This window comes from Carassius auratus, chromosome 31, assembly GCF_003368295.1.
Source record: "Carassius auratus strain Wakin chromosome 31, ASM336829v1, whole genome shotgun sequence".
Taxonomy (NCBI): Eukaryota; Metazoa; Chordata; class Actinopteri; order Cypriniformes; family Cyprinidae; genus Carassius; species Carassius auratus.
In genome coordinates, this window is record NC_039273.1 from 23,940,037 (window position 1) to 23,962,913 (window position 22,877).

Below are 22,877 nucleotides of genomic sequence, written 5' to 3' on the forward strand. Positions count from 1 at the left end.
CTACTGTTCCGGACACAACCCAGTCATGCAGCATTTTCTGCCATGCAACCAGAAGTAGTAATAATATTACTAATGCTTTTATTTAGAAAAAAAAAATGAAATTGAAGAAATGCATTTAAGCATAATAGTTCGAATGACTAATAAAGTTAAAATTGTGGGAAAAAAAGTTAAATTAAGACTCAAGAGATTTTTTTTTTCATGTGTCAGGCCACAACTTTATTTACAAAGTACGAGCTCCAGAACAGACAATCTCACGCATCACACAAGAGCATGTCATCAGGACTGTACTTCACTTGTCCTCTGGTTTGTTGAAGCAGTAAGTCAGGCAGCACTTCCCGCAGTAATGACGGTCAAAGTGGCTGGCCATGAACACCCCGGCTCCACACTCATCTGCAGGACACTCACGGCGCAGCCGGTGGATCTTGCCGTTCTCATCAACCTGAGGATGAAGACAAACATTGTAAAATCACAATAGTGACCCCAAAGCTGAATACAGAACACATGCTGCTGCTAAAAAACATGAATGAATATAGCAAATGAATGACACTGACCTTGTAATATTTGAGCACAGCGAGCTTGACCTTCTTTCTCTTGTGCTTGTTCTTCTTGGGGGTGGTGTAGGACTTCTTCTTCCTCTTCTTAGCACCACCACGCAGTCTCAGCACTAGATGAAGTGTGGACTCCTGGATGAACAAATCACAACGGAGTAAGTTGAAATATATTATACGATAGTAAAAGCAAGAAAGCTTAAATTCTGTATGACTGTACCATTCACTGACCTTCTGAATGTTGTAGTCAGAGAGGGTGCGTCCGTCCTCCAGCTGTTTACCAGCAAAGATCAGCCTCTGCTGATCAGGAGGGATTCCTGCATTCAACACACGCTACTGTCATAATGTGTGCAATACTGAAAACTCAAAACCAAAAAAGCTGACAACTTACCTTCTTTGTCTTGAATCTTAGCCTTGACATTTTCAATTGTATCAGAGGGCTCAACCTAAAACACATTAAGGCTAGTTGAGATTGGTCTTAAAAAAAAAAAAAAAACAGTATACTGCACTTAAACCAATATCTAATCACTTCAAATGTATAGAAGACCAATGGCGATTGCTACATTGTTATTTTAAATATTTTCTGGTATTTTTTGTAGGGTTTTTTTCTTTTGTTTAACGTTTTGATGCATTTGAATATGATCTAAAATCCATCTTATCTGTAAGTTGGTAGTTAACTAAATGACAAATGCTTACTGCAACTGACACCTACAATTTAGTAATGAGGCTGTAATTATACAAGTAAAAACTGCCTAACTGCATTGAAACTCCATATTTAAAACATTATTATATTTTTAATGCATTCAACTGTTTTCTCTATTGTCTTCGTTTTTCATGTTTAAACCGTAGAGCTACTTTCGACACTATCCCGTATTGTTTAGAGCTTAATAAATAAAGGTGACTTGACGAACTTTACAGTGTTAACTTACATTTGTTTCCAAAATCCTCTACTAACATTATATGAATCTAAATTAGCTTAGCCAAATGACTTAGCATTAATCATGACTTCTGTGGAACCATAAAAATATAGTTTCCTCGCGTTATTACGTTACCTATACTATTACTGTAAACTTAAAAGATTGATATAGTGACAGATTATTAGTCCATCACAGCACGCGCTGGAATAAAAGTGTAGCGCGGCTCGTCTGCGCCTCACCTCGAGGGTGATGGTTTTCCCTGTGAGGGTTTTCACGAAGATCTGCATCTTGATGTTCAATCCACCTGTGTATAAGACAGAGGTGAATGTTTCTGGTCATTTTAAGGCAGGTATATGTACGAATATCACATTTATTTCGCTATTATTCGTTCGTAACAGTAACTCACCACCAGCTCTGAGATGGCGGAAATCGAAAAGGGTCCTGCAAACGGCACAACGTGCTCTTCAGCGCTGTAAGGCTGCCCGACGAACTGCCTGAAGGGAAAAAATAAAATAGAGAAATCCCCCAAAAGTGAGTTATTGTATTTAACAGTCTTGAAAAGGGTTAATTTTAGTTTTTAATTAGTAGTATAGAAGCCGTTATTTTAACCATTGACATATAACTCGTAACTATATCATATTGTATTTATATTTTACTAAGACGTTAAAATCGAAGTTTTGATGTAACATTTTTTTTTAACTGAACACATTACAGTGTCTGAATATTCAACCATATGTCGACTGATAAATGTGTATTTCTACAGCTAAAACTTTACATTACAATAAGTCTGTTTCATCCCTGTTTTTATACAGATATGGTTTTCTCAGAACAATATTGCCCTATGGAAAAGCCTAATTACAATCTCTTGTTTTTTTATGATTTATTATTATTATTATTATTATTATTATTATTATTATTATTATTAATAGGCCTATTATTATTATTATTACTATGGAATTCATATCTTGTGATTGCTGAGGGTGTGTGGCAGGAATGTACAACGAGGGTGCTAGCCTACAAAGGAAGAAGAGGTTTTGTGCACCAGTGCCCCAGAAATGAAAACAGATTCAGTTGACTCACTGTGTTCACTTGATGCTTTCTCTGGACCTAAAGCTCTTTCACATGCATGGAATGTCCAGCAAAGTTCTCCTGACAAGCATGCCAAGATTTTTCTTCCTCATTGTCGTATTACATAATGCATCCTTTCCAGCCTTTGTTTAAGCATATGGTCCTTCCCCAGTTTACCCAATTAACTGCACAACCCTTCTTGTGAAGATTGTGTAATCTTGATTTAGTAACCAAAGGCAACAGCCTGTGCATAACATGGCTCTTGTGTCATCTCTCATTGCCAAAACTCTAATATTTTGCTGTGCAAAAGCAGAATGAAGAAACTGAGTGCTTTGTAGTTGTGCATTCAGAGCTGGATGAGTGCGGTGTGTTTCTGAACAGTATGTTCCCATAGAGGTCAACTCATCATTTAAACACAAAAATGAAATGGCCTTTAGATACAAGACTATTGACCCAGCAGGCATGAGTGATTCCTGTTGACATCTATGGTGCTACATGATGTTATAGAGCAGCTCCGTGAAGAAAGGGGCCAGTACAAGCCTACAAATTGTGTGTGCCATGACACGTAATGTTCCAAAAAAAGGACTGGCTCCACCTGTGGTAAATGCTCAGGGGGAAGGAGCAAGTAGATACAGGACATGGCTGAGGATCAAGGGTGGAGCCCAGCTCTAACCAGCAGTCGTAGATCTGACATAAGATAGCACAGGGCATGCACCATTTCAGTGATTATGAATACTCTCAGACAAAGGATAACACCAGATAAAAGTAACAAAGAGATAGATAGGATGCATTGCATACTTTCACTGTAGATAAAATGTACACACTCACACTTTGAAACTCATGCTTAAGGAGTAGGTCACCCAAAATGTTTTAGTTCGCTTAAAAATTACTCACCCTCAGGCAATCCAAGATATTGATGCGTTTGTTTATTCATCAGAACAGATCATTACATTACTTGCTCAGCAATGGATCCTCTGTAGTGAATGGATGCCGTCAGAATGAGAATCCAAACAGCTGATAAAAACATCACAATAATCAATGAGTAATCCACAGTCCACCAGTTAACAAACTGAGAAGTTAAAAGCTGCATGAAAAATGTGCTTGAGACCGAGACAAATACAAGACCATCAAAGTCTCAAGACCGGTCACAAGACCTAGAATAGTCTCGAGTACTACAACACTAATATATATCACATTTTTTATTTCAATTTTAATTTTATTATTTTCCAGTACTTTAACTTAAACATTTTATTTCAGTTAGACTATTCTCAGCCTCAGACGCCACGTCCAAGGACCATAGGCTAAATGTCTGATGTATATGGCACACACAAGTGGAAACTCTTCAGGAGTTTCGAAGTCGTAGTCGGATTGGTTGAATTATACAGGATTTCCAGGAGACATGCGTATCGTGTTCTTTAACGTTCCATCTGGAAAAAAAGATTCTGTGATCCCAAACCCTCTCACGAAAGACGAAAGACCTTGTTTACGAGCCATCAATTTGAAGGTCTGGCTAAGTGACTAAGACTAGCCTAGTACCATAAGAACATTTACCTTTGTTTGTGTTTTGTTTTATCTAATATTTATATTTGATCTGATTTCAGCTATATTTCAATTGCCAAAGATGGATGGTTTTAGTAACAATAACAAAAAGTTTATGAGCGCGAGTAAATAAAAACAGAAATTGCAATATTCTTTAGCTTTCAAAACACTATTTAAAAGGGTCATATGTTGCCAAATTTGTGTATTTGGCGTAATGCAATGTGTTTATGTAGTTAAAAAACACATTATTTTCCACACACTGTACATTATTGTTGCTCCTCTATGCCCTGCCTTTCTGAAACGTGCAAATTTTTATAAAACTCATCGTTATGAAAAGCGAGGTGTACATTGATTGGTCAGCTATACAGTGTTGTGATTGGCCGAATACTTCAAGCATGTGACAGAAACGTTATGCCCCTTAACATACTGTGATGCCATGTCCCAGGGATTAACAGTACTGTAACGATTAACATTACTGATTATAATGACTTATACTGTCTTTTTACACATTGCGTATCACACAGCATAAACATAAAACCATGTCTGCATTTGTTGAGAAACAACAAGCGCTACTCTTCACTGCTCAAAACTCACGTTTGAATAGTCAGTGGCAAATTCTTTAAATATGAAAACGTACTTACAGACTGTGAGTCAGAAGCACCAGACTGTCCTCGCAAAGTTGGAATTGCCCCACTTTATAGAAACACAGATGGCATTCTAGGTCTCCAAAAAATCTGCTGCACACCTGAATATTTGGGTTGAACTGTTCTGGAACAGTGTTGTAAATGCAACTTAACCACTGATTTTAATTTTGTCCTGTTTTGGAAGACCAAACGAAGTGGCGGCAGTGGCAAAAATATGACAGCAAGAATAAAAGTTATGCCTTCTTTCTTTGCATGAACATTTGGGTGGTGTTATGCAAATTGTCCTGCATAGTGACGTAGACGTGGGGGCATGTTTAAACGAGGTGCTTTAGGATTCTTAATTTCTTTTTTTTTTAAGAATATTTCTTTGGGTTTGAGACTTTAGTCTTTGCAACGTTGTGGATCTTATCTATGCATGAACAGCTTGTAACACTCCAAAGAGAAAAGAAAACTTGAAATCACATTATCACATTATGACCCCCTTTAATTTTCATTGAGAGCATCTTAAATTTAGGATATGATGCATGAACATTCAGTCACCAATTATAATGAGTCTGATTTTTATCAACAAGGCAGTTCCTGGTGAAATCACCTATGCAATTACTAATGTTATGATTTGTTTGTATCTTACTAAGGAATAAATAGTTAAAGAATTTAGACGGATAAGCTTGTGCAGTGTGATAATTAGAGATTGTTTGCATATGAGTGCTGTTGGTTGCCAAGTGAAGCACACCCCTGCTGTTAGTGAGTGAAGATCACAGTTCATTGACCTGCAAATTCCACTATTAAATACCAGCCAGATTCTTCTTCCAAATTTGGAACAAAAAACCCACATAACAACCTGATCAAAGAACCCCTGAAATATCTTGACAGAGAGATGGAGCCACAATAATCTATCAGTTTTCATGGAATGTCTCTTCCTCCCTATACTACTTTTGACAGTTTACATTTCAGGTTCAGTGTAAGGATGACATTTAACTGATTTGCTTATAATCATGTTTTGATGGAAATTTTTCATTAAAGAATAGTTCACCCTAAAAAATTTTATTCTGTCAACATTTACTCACCCACTGAGTTTCTTTCTTCTGTTGAGCACAAAAGAAGATATTTTGAAGAAAGTTGCAGTTGACGGTAACCATTTTGACTTCTATACAGTATATAGGTAAAAAATGGAGGTTAAGGCTACTGTCAACTATTTGGTTAGCAACATTCTTCAAAATGGCTTCTTTTGTGCACAACAGAAGAAAAATGAAAGGTGGAGTTTGAGTAAATAATGACAGTATTTGGGTGAACTATCTCTTTAAATACTAAGGGGCAATTTTGCAGACAGAGATTAAGCCTAGTCCTAGACTCAAACTCTAAACCAGATTAAAATAAATCTAGCTTTTCTATGGTTGTAAATAGTCTTAAATAGTCCTAGACAGAATTTAAAGGGGTCATATGATGCGATTAAAATTTTTTCTTTCTCTTTGGAGTGTTACAAGCTCTTGGTGCATAACGGAGATCTATAAAGTTGCAAAGACTAAGGTCTTAAACACACAGAGATACTCTTAATAAAAGTTAAGAGTCAACCACGCCCTCCTGCTAAAACGTCTTATTCTAACACTCCCCCACATGTCTATGTCACAATGTGGGAAGATTTGCATAAGATTTGCAAATCTTTTATTCTTGTTGTTGCTGCCGGTGCCATGTTGTGGAGATGCTGTTTCATTGTGAAAGTGAAACTACTTTGTTTGGCCTTCCAAAAGAAGACACAACTAGGGGTTAAGTTGTATTTATAACACTGTTCAAGCCAATCAGCGTACACCTCGCTTTCAGAACAATGAGCTTTGTAAAAAGGTATACATTGAACAATAATGTACAGTATGAGGAAAATAACTTGTTTTTTAACATTAAACCCCATAAACACATTGCATTACACCAAATAATGTTCTTTTTAGCAACGTCATATGACCCCTTAAAGGGAATTTGACATTTGTGTTCCCTCATATTTATAGTTTATAGTTTTATTTATAGTTTTTTTTATAGTTTTTTTAATTGTAGTCCTTATTTCTGCTGCCATCGTTTCCTTGGGTTTGCTTCTCAGTTCCATACAATTTTAAGCTTCATTCCATTTAACCTCTCATGCTAATTCAGTTCCGAGCAGTTGGTTTTATTCAGGTTTATTATAGTTCAGGACTCCATAGTCCAGGGGATAGTAATTTGTTCTTAATCTGTGTTTCAGAAAGAAATTTTTAAACCATTATTAACTATTCTAGATTAAGCCTACTCCTGAATTTAGTTAAACCCTGTCTGGGAAATCAGTGAACCACTTTATCCAGAATATTGCGTGACCTTGATTGCTTATTTACATTTACATTTACATTTATGCATTTAGCAGACACTTTTATCCAAAGCGACTTACAGTGCATTCAGGCTATCAATTTTTACCTATCATTATTTAGAACATAATACAAATTATTATATACACAAAATACATTTCAATTAACCTTAGTTCATCAAAGATGGTAATTGCGAATGTTTAAGAATGCTCTGGGAGTCTCCCTTTCCCCCTGTTTAGTAGATGATAGCATTATATGATAGCATTGTATTCCGGGACATATTGCACTTCATTGACTCACTGTTATGGATGTGAAGATAACTGCTACATGAATCAGCAACTTGAGTAAGGTGATTAAAGCTAATCCTTTTTTGCACAAACCAAAGTACTAGAAAATAAGATTAGAAAGAAATAGAAGGCCAGATTAGAAGATGTACACCAAACATCTCTACGGTTAATCAATCAAGAGGCAAAGTCAGGTTATCAGTCAGCCCAGGCACGGCTCCAGCACAGCACAAAGACCCTGCAGAACTGGTTTGGTTTGCTTTGATTCCCCATAGATACTTGGATGACAATGGATACTGCTGTTATCTGGAGAGGACAAACTATCCCTCAAATATGCCTTTGTCTCATTTTTACAGCACAGAGGACAGACAATGACATCTGCCCAGCAGACATGCACTGACTCACCAGAATCGGCAATAATATCAAGAAGACTCAACAGATCAACTACTGTTAAAACAGCTGATGATCAGTAGCTCACAAGTTGTGCAATGTTTGGCCATAGTGCTTGCTAAGGCTTGCATCACTATACATATTGCTTTTGTTAATGTTTTAAAGTTCACTATACATTTGATCAGACTTAGTTTTCACTCACACTAAAGGAATGACCGGAGACATCTATTGGAATACCATGAGGATAAGAATTAATTAGTAATTTTCCTAGATGTCTAATTTCACAGTTGGAATCCACCTGGATTCCTTTTTTTTGTGTTGCGTGTGAAAAAGATAACATTTACATAACATATGTGTTCCAAGTACACAATGTTCAGAATTTTCTGGAGTCTTAACCCTATAAAGCCTGAGATTAAATATAAAATAATAGTCAGATTTTTTTAAAAACAGTCTATTGAACATTAAGAGAGATATATTTTATGTTTATGAATCTTTTTTATTCATATGGCTTTATATACATATATATACTTATATATATTTATATACTTATATATATATATATATTAGAATTGTAAAATTACTTTTATTTGCTAAAAAAAAGTACAAACTACCAATAAGAGGGCTAAAGGCTTGTAAAAAATTGTGTAAAACAAGTTTTTTTTTTTTTTTTCAGTAACGTGTTTTATATAAAAAGTGACACGATATAAACTAAAACACTTATTATAGGCAAAAAAGATCCAAACAGGGCAGTCTCGACTTATTTTTGATCACACGAGTCAGTTTAGTTTATGTTGCAACACATCGACAAACACGGAATCATCCGAAGAATTGTTTTCGCAACAATATTTAATGATTTCACAATCAACGCATGAAATGTTAATAGTCAAGGTTGGAGTGTGTCGCATGGCTTTATCATGGCAGCACGTGTCTTGTTGATTTCATTAAACAATAGTTAGGTCACATCTTATATATTATATATATTAAAAACATATAACTATCATTTACATATAAGAACAAAGGTAAGCTCATTCGCGCATTTTTAAACCGCTGTTAAATTTAAAACTATTTGAAAAGCATCATTCAGCCATTCTCCACAGTTCCGTTTAGGGAGAGAAAGCGACAAAGCGTATTGTAGCCACTGCCCCGCCCCCTCATCGCCGCTTACCAAATTAAATTCCCGCAATTTGCATACCCCGCCCCTAATTAGGCACGTAGCATTCTACGCAAGGCGATTCTTGGGTTCAGCACTGTTCAGCCAATAAAAGAGTTGGCCAAATTTGCATATACTTCCTCTACAGTCTAGTCATATAGAGAAACAGTTCTGCATTTTAGGCCTGAGCTGAACCTGTCGCACACCCGTTTGTGTGTTCATGAAGTTTTGAAAAGTTATTTTCTCAGACATTCAAATAAAAAAACTCGCCAGAGGAAACTTTTTGAATAAGTCATTCTTATCCACCGGTGTAAAATTATTCCTAACAATGGATGACCAGACGGAAATAAGCTCCACGACACCCTCAGATGGCTTTCACGATGCTGAAGAAGAAGAATACAGAGAAGAAAAACACGCGAAGTCGTTGATGGATGAAGAAGGTGACTTCTTTGAAAGAGAGGCAGACGCTAAAGCTCCAGACTACGGTAGTATCTTAGATCTGGTCGGAGGAGCGGAAGATGCGCTTGAGAGGCACAGGTCCACGCTGCCACGTACCGAAGAGCCTCATCTGCTGGACTTTACAGATCCAGAACCAGAACCATCATCCACCTCTAAACCAGAACCAGAAGCTGTCAAACCAGCACCGATCTGTGCTTTTGGAGGTGCGACAGCAAAACCGGAAGAAAAAGAAGAGAAAACATCAGTCACACCATCCAAATCTAAATCTTGTTGTTCATGTAAGTACATTATCAATTTGTAGATTAAAATTTGGATTTAAATCGGGGATTTGTAATTATTATCACAAACTGAAATAAGCGTAATAAACTTTTTATTTTTTAATCTAAGTTACCACTTTACACCAGGAACAACTGGCATGTCGTCAAGATCCGTTTGAATTATTCAAGCTAACGTTACATGTATTAATCAAGACTGACTGGCTGTTTAAGTTCCCTACTTTTTCTATTGCACACAGTTTAAGGATTCTAATTTATATTAAAGTCTCCGATTTTTATCAATTAAAAAAACACACGTTGAGATGATTATACAGCCAAAAAATGGTTAAGTGAATAGGTTACACTTTGTTGTAATTGCTATATAATACGTGATTTAAAAAAATCAGCTTCGTGTGAGTTTGATGAACCGTTTTGATATGAAACTCTAATCATTGGGTACTTTTCCAATATTTCAACGTCGTCTTATTGAAGCTTCCTTTTATCGCCATCGTGTGGCTCGTGTGTGTTACAGACAGGAAAAGAAACCCGCCAAATTGTGCTAATTGTGGATCTAGTTATATTTATATATACACTTTTTAAAATGTTTCTTTGTTTTTATTTCTGTTTAATTTATCTTCACATACTTAATGTGCACCTCCCTATTGTAAATACAGGCTGGACAAAAGTGAGTTTAGTTCGTTGACCGAGTTTAGTGTCATTGACCTTGAGGAAAACGCAGTGACCCATGAATCATCCTCATGAAGACGTATCATCATCATTACTGCCTAAATAACCAATTGAGTCTGAAGTTCAGTGTTTTTTTTTTTATTTCATTTAGTTTTTTTATCGCTTCAACTTGATGTGATTTCAGTTTACTGCTAAGGCAACATTTCTCATTTTCTAATTTAGTTGTTTAATTTAATTACTTTTTCTTTTTAGTTTCAGCTTTATTTCAACGAAGAAAAATGTTTTGATATTTGATTTGTTACTGGTAATAATAATACAAATATTCATGGTCCTTGATGTTTCTGTAAAGAAAATGTGATGCTCCTAAATCTAAAATTTTATTAAAAAAAATATATATATATTTATTTAAATATATTCAGTTTTATATTCAGAATGTGCGGATTTGCTCATAGGAACACTGAGGACAAGCCAAAAAGTTTTACATTATTAATAATGCATTTTGAAAATGGAACTGTATGTGCATGAGGAACACAAACAGTGTCCGGTTTGCGGAGTGACACAGCTGATGTTGTGCTGAAACCTCATGTTACTAGAACACGGCGTTCAGTCAGCTGACCTCAGCAGTGCTGGCCTTTGCAGAACGTGATCAGGCAGCTCTGCTAGGAGAGCCCCAGCGTCTCTCTCTACCCTTCAGTCCTGTCCTGCCCCAGCCAGAGACTCGTGCCTCCTTCCTCACCCCTGACCTCCTCTTCTGCAGACTGGAATGTATGACAATGCAGATAACACGACTTCTATGACAACCTCAGGGATGGAGATAAAGCACTGGAAAGAACAGGGTACATGCTTGTTTTGCCCTAAAAAGCCTGAAAATGGACTGAAGAGACCGCTTTTCTGCTTGCTTTGTCTATAAGTGTTATTAGATAAAGCTTTAAGTTCTGGTTTGAGGTTTTGCTTGCAAAGGTGCTTGGGGGAGAGAATGTAAATGGTCAGGGGTGTCTTGATTACAAAGCATATTGAACGGCAAGAATTTACCTCTCTGCTGGAGAATTCTCTTGGCAAACTGCCCGTTTGTCGCACAGTATGTTGAACTGACGGCATAATCTGAATTCCGTGCATTTCTGAAAGAAGTTAATGAAAATATGATGCAGCATGTCAAAGTCATTCACAGTAACTTGAGGAGTCATTGCAACGTGAGGAGTTTTAAACAACAATTTGTTTTATAATAATATATTTGGCATCATTAAGCAGAATAAGCACTTTGTCTTATTGTGTTGTAGCTATTCTCAGAATCTTGGAATGGGAGGAAATGCTCTTTAAATTGTTTATGCACGTTGGCACTTATTGTGGCGATGAAATCAAGCTGGGAACATGGAATGAAGGGTGACGTTTGATCTAAACTTTTGTGAACCCTGGATGCTGGCTTATGAAAGGGTTTCCTGGATAGACCTAGGGTGAGACGTCATTTTGAGTCTAGATTTGCCTCCCATGAGTTCCAATTGAATTATGTAAATTGTATTTCCAGTTTTAAGGAAACGTTATAAAATAACTGGTTATCGGTGGCTTTAACCTAAAGAGGCTAATCTGTTTATTCTAGATATTTCTGCTGCAGTGACCATTAATGTTAAACATTTAATATGCACATATGTTCAAACGTTTGCAGTCAGAAAGAAGAGCACATTCAATTTGAGGACGAGGACGCTACTTTTTTTATTTAAAATACATTTATTTTTAATTTTCTATTCATCAATGAATCCTGGGAAAAAATAAGTATCACTGTTTATACAAACATATTAAGCAGCACAACTTTTTTTCATTACTGATAAGAATAATAAATATTTATTGAGTACCAAATCATCATATTAGAATGACTCCTGAAGGATTATGTGACAGACTGCAGTAATGATGCTGAAAATTCTGCTTTGATCACAGGAATAATTTAGTTTAAAATTTATTTAAATAGAAAACAGGCATTTTAAATTCTAATAATACTGCTTGACTATCTTTTCAATAAATAAATACAAATACTTTTTTTCGGTAACATTTAAAAAAAAATCTGGCCAAACAAACATTTTGTTTTTTAACTAAAGCAAAGTCAACTGGCCAAATGTGTTTTTCTTTTTTCCTAATACATATAACTGTAATCGATATTTGTATTATTATTTGAGCAAACCCTACTTGTGTCCATACCCGCGTGACAGAGTTGGTAGACTTTTATTTTGAAGCTCATCCGTTCGTTCGACCGGAACTGTCGTCTGTCATTGGTGCGGCGTGCTTCCCGTGTGTTCTTGTCCCTGGCTGTCCGGTCGCAGATGAGCGAGATGGATTCCAAACAAGGTTAGTTAGAGAGTTAAGAAGACCGTTAAATGCTCTGTGATTGCACCCCTCCTCCATGCGTCACATTTGGTTTATCCTTATTTACACTTCGATTTGTGTTTACGCACACTGTCGATGATTTACAAAGAAAGCATGATGAAAAAATGCCGTTTTACTGCGGGGGTCTTGATAAGGCCAAATTACTTACTGTATTTTCAGGCGTGCATTATAACACTTCACATTAATATGAATAATTATGATTAGATACGAATGCATTACGCGTTGATCTTCGAAAATGTGAAGCATTAGTAGTTGTGAACGGTTCTGTTTCGATGAGCTTATGCAAAGGTCTTTTATCACAAGAGTAAGGGCAGCATGAACGAGCCCAAGTGCTTCTGAGTTATTGATTAACGATAAATGCATTGGTTTTTAGAATTGCAGTGAGAGAAGATGCCGCGTGCAATGAACTCTGATCCGATATATTGGCACATATTGTAGATAAGGTTTAATTATTAAATGGTTTTTGACTGACTGTGAGGTTTCTGTCCTATTTTTATCCTCCCTCAGCACGAACAGACTAGGTTTGTTGTAAAGTCAGGATTCAACACAATCGTCCTGTGAAACCGTGATGGTGACCTTGTTTAGCGTGTGCATGAGTTATTTTGTTTCTGAATGGAGTTTGGATGTTCAGTGTGGTCATAATTTGTATACTGAAATAATCCGTTCCATATCCTCATCTGAGAACCCACCGTTATTTAGCTAATTTAATAATGGAGCGTGTTTACTTGCACATCATTTTCTGATTAAGATCTGTATTCTGTCTTAAAAAAAGTTTAAATGCTTGACAGCTATTGAAACATACTTGCATTTGTGCAATCAACACATTTCGAAATAAACTTTTAAAAAATTGTTTATAAAGCTTCATTTTGGCTGATTTGATCAACTGATTAATATGGGTGAGTTTGAGATTATTAGCAGTGATGAATAACTCTACTGAAGATGTAAACCGTATGAAACCAAAAGTTGGTTTATATTTCAACTTGCAGTGAAGAGTAGGCTATAATGAATGGGAGTGTAAATTACTGTGCAGAATTATTATAATAATATTTTATAAAATACATTATAATGTTAGTTTGTGTTCAAATTCAGCAGTGTTGTAGATAAGTAATATTTAAGAAGTTGTGTGTTGTATGTATGTGTGTGTGTATGTGTGTGTGTATATGTGCATGCTTGTATTGAAACATTTTGCATTCTGCTTATGATAAAACTGTGCTAGATGTTAAGTTTTGTGAAGGAGGGCCACTGATAGGAAGCTGTTTAGCTGTATTTATGATCAATATGCATAGCAGTGACTGTAAAATATGTATTTTAGGAATGGAAATTGTATGTTTTCAACCAGCCCCACCCACACCCACTGTCCTCTTTTTGGAAAACTAAAATGTGGTCACCCTACATAACGTTCATGCGTGCACAAAACTACTAGGAGGGTACTTCTATGTTTCACAGACACACCTGGAAATGAATGTTGAATTGCTTTGCTTGTTTCGATAATCTAAACCCATGAGGCAAGAAGAACTTCTGGTAAAATGAGCCGAAGCTCTTTTCAAAAAAATCCATGCAAAAGTTAATCTCAGATCATTTTAGAATACAGTGTAAAATGTACTGAATAATCTTCAGTTTTATGCAAAACAGAAATACAACAAATAGAATATCAGATATCTGTCATATGGCCAAAAACAAAACAAAAATGGGTTTGACACATGAAAACTGTAACAGTGTATTTTACCAGATAAACCTGATGCTACATTTCAAGTGAGAGCAAGGTGTCCCCACATTAAGTTGAATTTGAGGGTATTGGACCTGGAAAGTCCTTGAAAGGTCCTTGAATTTGAAGTTGATCAAGGTGTGGGAACCCTGCATTCAGTCTGTAGCAGTATCTGACAGTTAGAGCTTTCCTAGAGTTGGTGTGGTTATCAGTGCAGACCGCAGACACACCCCCAGCGTTTGAGAGCAGAGGGTACCGCCCATTTCTTCAAGATTTTGATCACTTGTTTTATGAACTTAGCAGGAGTGTTTAATGTGGTGTGACAAACTCAGAACACATATATTGGCTTTACATGGATTTAAAAAAACATTTTGTTTATTGTGTTTGTTTAATATATATATATATATATATATATATATATATATATAAAAAAAAATATGCTGTAGTTCTTCTTAGTAATTCTGCACAGTAAATTAACTCAATCACACACTGTTTACTGTTAACATGCCCATCTGCATGTAAAAAGTGTTCATTCCTTTTTGCATTAAAGCGGAAAGTTGCATCATCGGAGTGTTTGGGGCTGGCGTAACTCTTGCTTTCTGTCGCAGTGGTGGACCTGCTGTATTGGCGAGATCTTCCGAGGACGGGGGTGGTGTTTGGAGCCAGTCTGCTCCTGCTGCTGTCTCTCAGCGCGTGCAGTATTATCAGCGTGATCTCCTACATGACCCTTGCCCTGCTGTCTGTCACCATCTCCTTCAGGATATATAAAGGCATTTTACAGGCCGTTCAGAAGTCTGAAGATGGACACCCCTTCAAGTGAGGAGCCACACATGTTGCACACACATTGTAGTGGCATCAGCCTCGCGTATTTCCACACCACGTTTAGTTCACTTTGCATTGCCTTGAGAGTAAAACGGTTAGGATAATCCTGCTTTGATCAGTTTGTGTTCCAGTTTCTGTAAGATCTGTGGAGCTTAGCTTCTGGGCTTACATGAGGTGCTTATGTTTGAACTACACGCTGTTTGGTTTTGAGTCCCTGCCAAAATGTTAAGCCTCGCTTGTGTAATAGAAGTGAAACGGCAGAAATCCAACCACTTAAATATTCCTAAAGTTGTTTTGAAAGTAAAGTGGTTGCAAAATCTTCTGTATCTCTTGGTAAGCCTGTTTTAGCTGCTTCAGTTTGATCACTAGGCTCTGTTCAAAACTAGTGAGCTGGTTTTCTGTCTACTGCATAGTCAGCTACCTTCAGAGGTAACATCCTACTTGAAAGGAAACCTCATATTTGAAACCTATACACTTCCTGTTGTTTTTTTTTTCTCTGCACAAATGGTGCTTCTTAAGCAAAACATGTTTTGTTAGCATGTTTATTTATATAATAAAACATATATATATATATATATGTGTGTATAACTGTACAAATCAGATTGTACATATAATTTTTTACATTTTCTGTAAATGACTAGGAGAGAATTATTTACAATCATGTTCGCTGCAGGAAAATAATGGTAATAAACAGCAATTTGTATTTAAATATTTTAAATGGGTATAAGTAACATAACCACTAGACAAGGCTAACTAAAAAGTGCATAAAGGCAAAATTGTGACTTGTGAAATTTCAGTGTTTTGCTGCTAGTGGTGGGAGAAACAAAGCTTTTCGAAACTTTGAACCAGTTGCTTTGCAGAACGGTGTAAATGCAATAATCTCAGGCCAGACATTCATAAAAGTTCCTTGAACAAACCAATTACAAATGTTTTATTGGAAGTGTAATCTAATTAATGAAATGAACAAATCATTTAATGTCTTTAAATATGAAGTTTCTGTATAGTACGTTCATGTTTAATTGTAGGGCTTGTTTTGTTTTTTGGATATTCGAGCCAATAAGAGTTTAATAACTACTACACTTTATATTATATGAATGTCATTTAAAAATGTATACAAATGTGTAACGATGATCTGAGATCAGGTAAAAAAAAAAAAAAAAAAAGACTTGTTCATGGGTCCAGAGGTTGCTCTAACAGCTAACAGTTGAAATTTTGCAATGAAATGACGTAATTCAGTCTTGTTTACTTGTTTGCTAAATCATGTGACTTCAGCAGTTTGATACATGCTTGTTTGCAGGTTTCGAAGTTTCTCGAAGCAGTGTTTCAGAAGCGTCCACCATTAGTTGCAAACCCTCCAGATTCATGGAACAGAGCTTCAGTCTCCCGTTAATCTCCTCCTTGCTCTTTTGTACAGGATGTATCTGGATAAAGATGTGGGGATCTCTTCAGAGTTGGCTCATAAGTATGGTGACACGGCTCTGGTGCACTTCAACTCTTTGATTAAGGAGCTGCGACGACTCTTCCTGGTGGAGGATCTGGTGGACTCGCTCAAGGTTTGTTCTTCCAGGAGACCAGAGGACATCCAATCCTGATTGTCTTCTCTGACTTTCTGAGCTAAAAATTGTCCTCTAGTGTCTAAAATGAAGAATCAGTTCACATGTATATGAAAACAGTTCCACTTGTGATTGGTTGGGTTAATATACACATTTATATTATAGTCCGGTCAGTGTTTTGATAGTTTAAGATTATTATTATTATTTTTTTTTTTTTCATTTCTCAGGGGTGCATTTAAATGATCAGTGACCGTTAAGACATGTATAATGTTACAAAAGAGTCCTGTTTTAAATAGATGCTATTCTTTTGTACTTGCTTTTAATCAAAGAATCCTGAAAAAAAAAAAAAAAAAAAAAAAACAAGAAGCAGAACAATTGGTATGAGTAAGAAGTGTTTCTTCACCAAATCAGTGTATCAGCTTTTCCATGACAAGAAAAAATAATATTTTAACATATACTAAATAATAGAATATGCTTATTTTAAATGGTGGTAATATTTTCAGTATTACTGCATTTGATTAGATTTTTGATTAAATACACGCAACCTGAAGACTGATAAGACTACTTTCAAAAACTTTGAATAACCTTACGGTCTCCAAACTTCAGCTAACGTTACTTCATTATCAACTGTGTTCTCTCATAGTGTGTGCTGATTTGTGTCCTCAGTGCATTGAATCAGAGACACACAGAGGCCTCACGTGTGTTTTCTGTAGGCGGGGTTTGGGGTGTTTGATAATGTTACAGGAGCGGGACATGAATGGCTCCACAAAGAAGCCTTTGTTGATCAGGCTGAGGATTTGGACTGAGCTCTGACGGGATAGAAATAGAGGTTTTTATTGGAGGTGGCGGGGTTAAAGTATCAGCTGTGATACAGCATTGAGGAATGTCAGTCTTTAGTCACGTGATGCTCTCTGTTTTAGACACCGTCACATGACAAGGGTTGCTGCAAGGCTGAATGATCTTGAATGAATATCTGGACCACACTTTCCACCTCCCTATGCGTTGTTGCTTAAAGGCCCATGTTGCCATGCTGAGGGCATTCCAGTGCTGATGATTCGGCCATTCAAAAAACAATGCATTTAAATCATATTGAAAATAAGGAAAAAATAAAAACATATTAATACATAACAGAACAATACATATAAAAAATAAATGTAAACAATCTTCTGAAAATTAATTCTGGGCCTATAAGTCTTAAATAGTTGATAACAGCAGAACTAGAGGTCACTAGTCATCTGGTTTACAGCAGAACTAAATCCATGTTTGGATCCTGGGATAAACCCTTCTTAATCTCGAGTCAAGATGTCTGACATTTTAAGGAGTCGCCATGTTCTCAGCAAAGTTTGCGGTGTAATGGAAAAGCGCCAGTAACATTAATGTGAAATCAGCACCTCATGGCTTTTCTTGGCGCTGCATTGACCCACGACTCAAATGCAGGGCAGCCCAGTGGATGGAAGCATCCGTGTAAGGAGATTTAGTGCCCTGTGAAGGGGGCGGTGGTTATGGGCTGTGGATAGAGTTACAGCCAGACCCCGCTACCCTTTCAGAGCTCTGGAGGTCTTCAGCAGCTGGACGCTTAGATTCCTTCCCAGCATTCAGTCTCTGTGTGGTCAGTCAGCTATATTGAGTGACGCGTCCAGTTACAAGTGACCCTTTACATGCCGGTGGGTTTTAAACGGGCTCTGCCATTTGTTGGGTCAGCTTGCAAATTTTTATTTTTTTAAGTGAAACGTTTGCGTTTACAATGTCCATATTTAGGAAAATTGTCAGTTATTAGGCATTTAAAATTACACTCCCAACACCATTTTGACCGTCTTTCTGACTCTAGTGGAGTCAAACATTTACATACAGCAAGTTTAACTCTCAAAGTATAAAAATACCATAATATTTGCTAGGGGTGTAACGATACGCGTATTCGTATTGAACCATTCGGTATGAGGCTTTCGGTTCGGTATACGGTACGCATTATGTACCGAACGGTTCGTTGGACTAATTAATTATATTTGAAAAAAAAAAAAAAGAGAGAGAAATATAATGATATGCGTTCAACAAGGTAGCCCAATAACCCAAACGACATAACAGGCAACGCCCCTGACACTCCCGAAGAAGAAAAAAACACCAACTTATAGTTATATGTTAATGTTAGGCTACTCAGTCAGGCGCTCGCTCACTCAGTACACGCTGAAGGCTCGTTGCAAAATGGCCAATGTGTTTAACAGACCAGAAATAGAAGATCCTCCAATAACCAACAGGTCTGGTGTTTGGGTGCAATTTGGATTCCCTTTAAGCTATAATGGTGATGGCAAGAGAGTGGTGGATAAAAAAACAACGGTATGTTGCATCTACATGACAATAGGGTACACCAGCGGGAATAAAAAAAAAAAAACACCAGCGGGAATACTTGAAACATGTCAACTCATTTACGCCGACATCACCTTAGTGTGTCAGTATCTGGGGAAAGACGAAAAAGAGGAGAAACATACACGCAACAAACTATCCCCGCAGCATTTAGACAGACATTTCCAACTGACTCAAACAGGGCAAAAGCCTGCATTTACGTTACATTTACGTTATAGCCGCGGATATGAGATCTTACTATTTACCATTCATTCTGTCATCACCATTATAGCTTACAGGGAATCCAAAGTGCACCCAAACACCAGACCTGTTGGTTATTGGAGGATCTTCTATTTCTGGTCTGTTAAATGCATTCGACATTTTGCAACGAGCCTTCAGCGCGTGCTGAGTGAGTGAGCGCCTTAGGGGCCGTTCACATATCGCTCCTAAAAACGTGTGGAAAACGCTAGGCGCGTCTTTCTCCTCCTTTCCAAAGCCTCGGGCAGAAGCGCCCCTGAGGCGTCTGTCTTTGCTAAGCAACAATGACGTGCTCTCTCCACGAAGACGCGGAAATTTCAGCAAAGGATAAATGGATTTGCAGCTCTAAAAATCGCTTGCAGTAGCTCTGCTACTAAATCTATTTCAAAATTGCAATCCATATACAACTATGATCAGCTGTTCCTTCATCTTGGCTGAGCTTTCAACCTAATATTTGCAGATATTTCAGAAGTTATCCTACTTGTTTATCTGAAAAACAATGCTGTAGTTAGTTTTTCTCCTTTTGAAAATGCGTTTTGGGCCAGATGCCGTTCTAGGTTTTGGTTTGTAAAACCCGGCTACTGCCATTTTACCAAATTGTATTTCTCCAATCCGGGTTACCAGTTAATGCTTATTTGATTGCATTCATCGTCAAGTGTGCTCGTTCTTGTTGGTGTCATCAATCTGGCAACCTGCTTTTGTGTTAAGTCTGAGAACCAGGGCCTGGTGATACACTCCCCCCCCCCCCCCCCCCCCTCCAATATTTAGAATTTGGACTGTAATACCTGTTTTAACCACTCGATGTCATTCATACATACATCATACGGCAAATATCAGAATAGAAATATCAAGGTAAAGGTTGCTGCATTGTTTATTTTCTCGATTGAAACCAGATTTTTTATTATTATTATTTTTAGAATAAACAATTTATTTACTTTCACCTTTGATCAATTTAATGCATCCTTGTTGAATAACTTTTTTTTAATACTCTTATGTAAATGCCCTCTTGTAAACGAGTAACAATATTGTGTTAATGTTTTAGACTTTGACATTGGACATCCAACTATTTTGTAACTGGATGTATCATGTTTTCATTTTAATGTGAATTGATGGATTTGATTTTACAATATATGAGCTCTTTACAGTTGTTTAATTATAAAGGAGAAAGAGTTTCATTAGCACGTCATCTCAACAATATCCCTTCAAGTAATCATCACCTTGCATAAGTTTTGAAATGTGTTTGTCATATGTATCTAGCGTGTTTCCTCTGGCCTGTTACTCTTGTACGTTTGGTGACATGGTTTCCTCTTTTCTTCCAGTTTGCAGTTCTCATGTGGATCCTGACCTATGTTGGTGCCTTGTTCAATGGTCTTACCATTCTTATTTTGGGTAAGTCCATTTGGGACTGTAGTCCTATTTGTTTAAATGGATGCACAATTTTTTCAGTTAATTGGCACTTGTCAGAATTATAAAAATGTGCCATAATTTTCACAATTATTATTTTTTTAGGTCTCATAGGTGCTTTCAGTTGGCCGGTGATCTATGAAAAGCATCAGGTAGGTTGGCATTGATAACCTCTGGCTCAGGCAGCTGTCATGGTTGATTTAAGTTTAAGTATTTATTGAAGTCTTCATAAACCTATGATGTATACCTGAATGCCGTAATTATTATTTTTCACTCCTAATGCAGGCACAAATTGACCATTACTATGGACTGGTGAACAAACAAGTCAAAGATGTTCTGGCAAAGTAAATCCGTTTACTTTCTTTAATAAACCAGCCCAAAAATGTGTTTTATGATTGTGTTGCATGATTGAACATAATTGTAGATCATATAGTGTTAGTTTAGAATCACTGGAATACTGTGATAGTTTTTATTAATATTGAGACTTTATTTTAGTTTTCAATCTTAGTCTTTGAAAGTAATCTTGGGTGATTGTCACTTATGTATTTATTTGTTTGCTTATTTTGTTTATGTAGTTTTAAATTTTTATCTATATGGTTTTTATCAATATTTAATATTAACAAATATTTAAGTTAATGAAATTGAATGTAAAAAAGCTTCCTTGCCAAGTGGCATATATATATATATATATATATATATATATATATATATATATATATATATATATTTATTTTAATATTTTATTCCACTTAATGTTAATTTTATTTCAAGTTGTGTGTGTGTGTGTGTGTATATATACATACACACACACACACTTACTGTAGTATACACTTTCTAAATAAATTACTAAACTAAAATACTACTAAACCAGTTATTAGCAGTATAAATGTATGGGTTTCCTGTTCCTAATGGACTGTAGTCTTACTCTTTTGTTTGTGTGTCTTTAACAGGATCCAGGCCAAGATTCCCGGAGCAAAGCCAAAGACAGAGTGAAGAAAGTTAGCTAGTGTGTTATTTCCGTGCACGAGAAGTGATGGTGGAACAAGCGAAGACAGACAGAACCGTGTTTGGTTTGGACAAAGGCCTTAGACGATGCAATGTAAACTTTACCCCCTCCCCTCCCGTCCCCCCAGTGTCTGAGTTGTTAGCGTAACTGAGAATGAACCCTTTTTAAACCTCTTATCAGTTTCTCTCACAAGCGGAGGCATCACTTTCACAGTAGATCTAGTTCTCCATGTTTTGAAGTAAACACCATTACAGAATGTAGTCTGAGGAGCTGATGTTGGCAAAGGCAGGAATTGATGAGGTTTTTTAATTTAATATTCATTCAGTGAAGCGTTCACCTCATTTGAAGGCCATTTTGATTCATTTCATTGTGATAAAGGGAGTAAATCTTTTGGTTACAAAGTTCCTTCACAACAAGTCTTTTGTTTTTAGCTCTTTTATTTCTTCCCTTTTCGGTTGTACTTGGCGTGCATTGAACACAGTGGTGTTGTTGTGTAACTGTGTTAAAGTTGATGCAGTTCAGTCGTGTTCGAGGTGAAGATGCTTCTAGTCTTCTGTTGCAGAGTTTAAGAGCAGTTTTATTTCGCACATAACAAGGGTTTATCTGTTATGGCATATTGCACCCAACTATTCATTGTTTTTAGCAGTTTAGTGAAAAACTAAAAAGAATTAAATAAAAAGCAAACTAGAAGGTATGCTGTGTTGGCCCATCACCTTCCTATCATGTCAAAATCAACATCATGTTTGCAGAATTTGCCGTCTCCATCGTGGATCGAATACCTGAAACGGCACACACTCTAAAACTTCAAGCTCTGTTTCTTCATGCAGGTCATTTGTAAATGATAATTCAGTTTTGATGAAAATATGCTGAAGACTGTCTGTGAAATGCGTTGTGAAAAATAAGCCGACAAAATACCAATAAAGCTTGTAGACAAACTAAACGCTTTTGTCGCCTGATTAGAAGCTTTGTTTGTGAGTTACACTGCAGGTTGTCACGTACTTTGGCGCCATCCAGTGGTGCTGTATGGAAGTGCGGAATTGGCAACATTATTCGACCCTTATGAGACAGCGCAACAGGCTCTTAAGAATCCCAATATAATCGCTTATTTACTGTTTCTCAACAAACGATCCTTGAATGGAGATGCTTTCAGAACCTGTA

General features: G+C 36.7%; 2 protein-coding genes across 4 annotated transcripts; one reads left to right on the plus strand and one right to left on the minus strand.

Annotated features, from left to right (window-relative positions):
- Positions 1–187: 187 nt before the first annotated feature.
- Positions 188–1,962, minus strand: LOC113050948 (ubiquitin-40S ribosomal protein S27a). The gene is made up of 6 exons (XM_026214438.1): positions 1,872–1,962; positions 1,705–1,769; positions 940–994; positions 780–865; positions 552–683; positions 188–439 (listed from the first exon to the last, which is right to left on the minus strand). The coding sequence occupies exons 2-6, from the start codon at positions 1,750–1,752 to the stop codon at positions 290–292; spliced, it is 471 nt and encodes a 156-aa protein (XP_026070223.1). The 5' UTR covers positions 1,753–1,769; positions 1,872–1,962; the 3' UTR covers positions 188–289.
- Positions 1,963–9,001: 7,039 nt separating this feature from the next.
- LOC113050947 (reticulon-1-A-like) lies at positions 9,002–22,659 on the plus strand. Of its 3 annotated transcripts, none has more exons than XM_026214434.1 (7): positions 9,002–9,598; positions 14,948–15,155; positions 16,576–16,714; positions 20,629–20,698; positions 20,819–20,865; positions 20,999–21,057; positions 21,664–22,659. In XM_026214434.1, exons 1-7 carry the CDS (start codon positions 9,190–9,192, stop codon positions 21,704–21,706), a joined length of 975 nt encoding a protein of 324 aa, XP_026070219.1. In that variant the 5' UTR covers positions 9,002–9,189; the 3' UTR covers positions 21,707–22,659. The 3 variants fall into 3 exon arrangements, with proteins under 3 accessions (XP_026070219.1, XP_026070221.1, XP_026070222.1); XM_026214436.1 differs by lacking the exon at positions 9,002–9,598 and adding an exon at positions 10,888–11,097; XM_026214437.1 differs by lacking the exon at positions 9,002–9,598 and adding an exon at positions 12,478–12,595.
- The last annotated feature ends 218 nt before the right edge of the window (positions 22,660–22,877 follow it).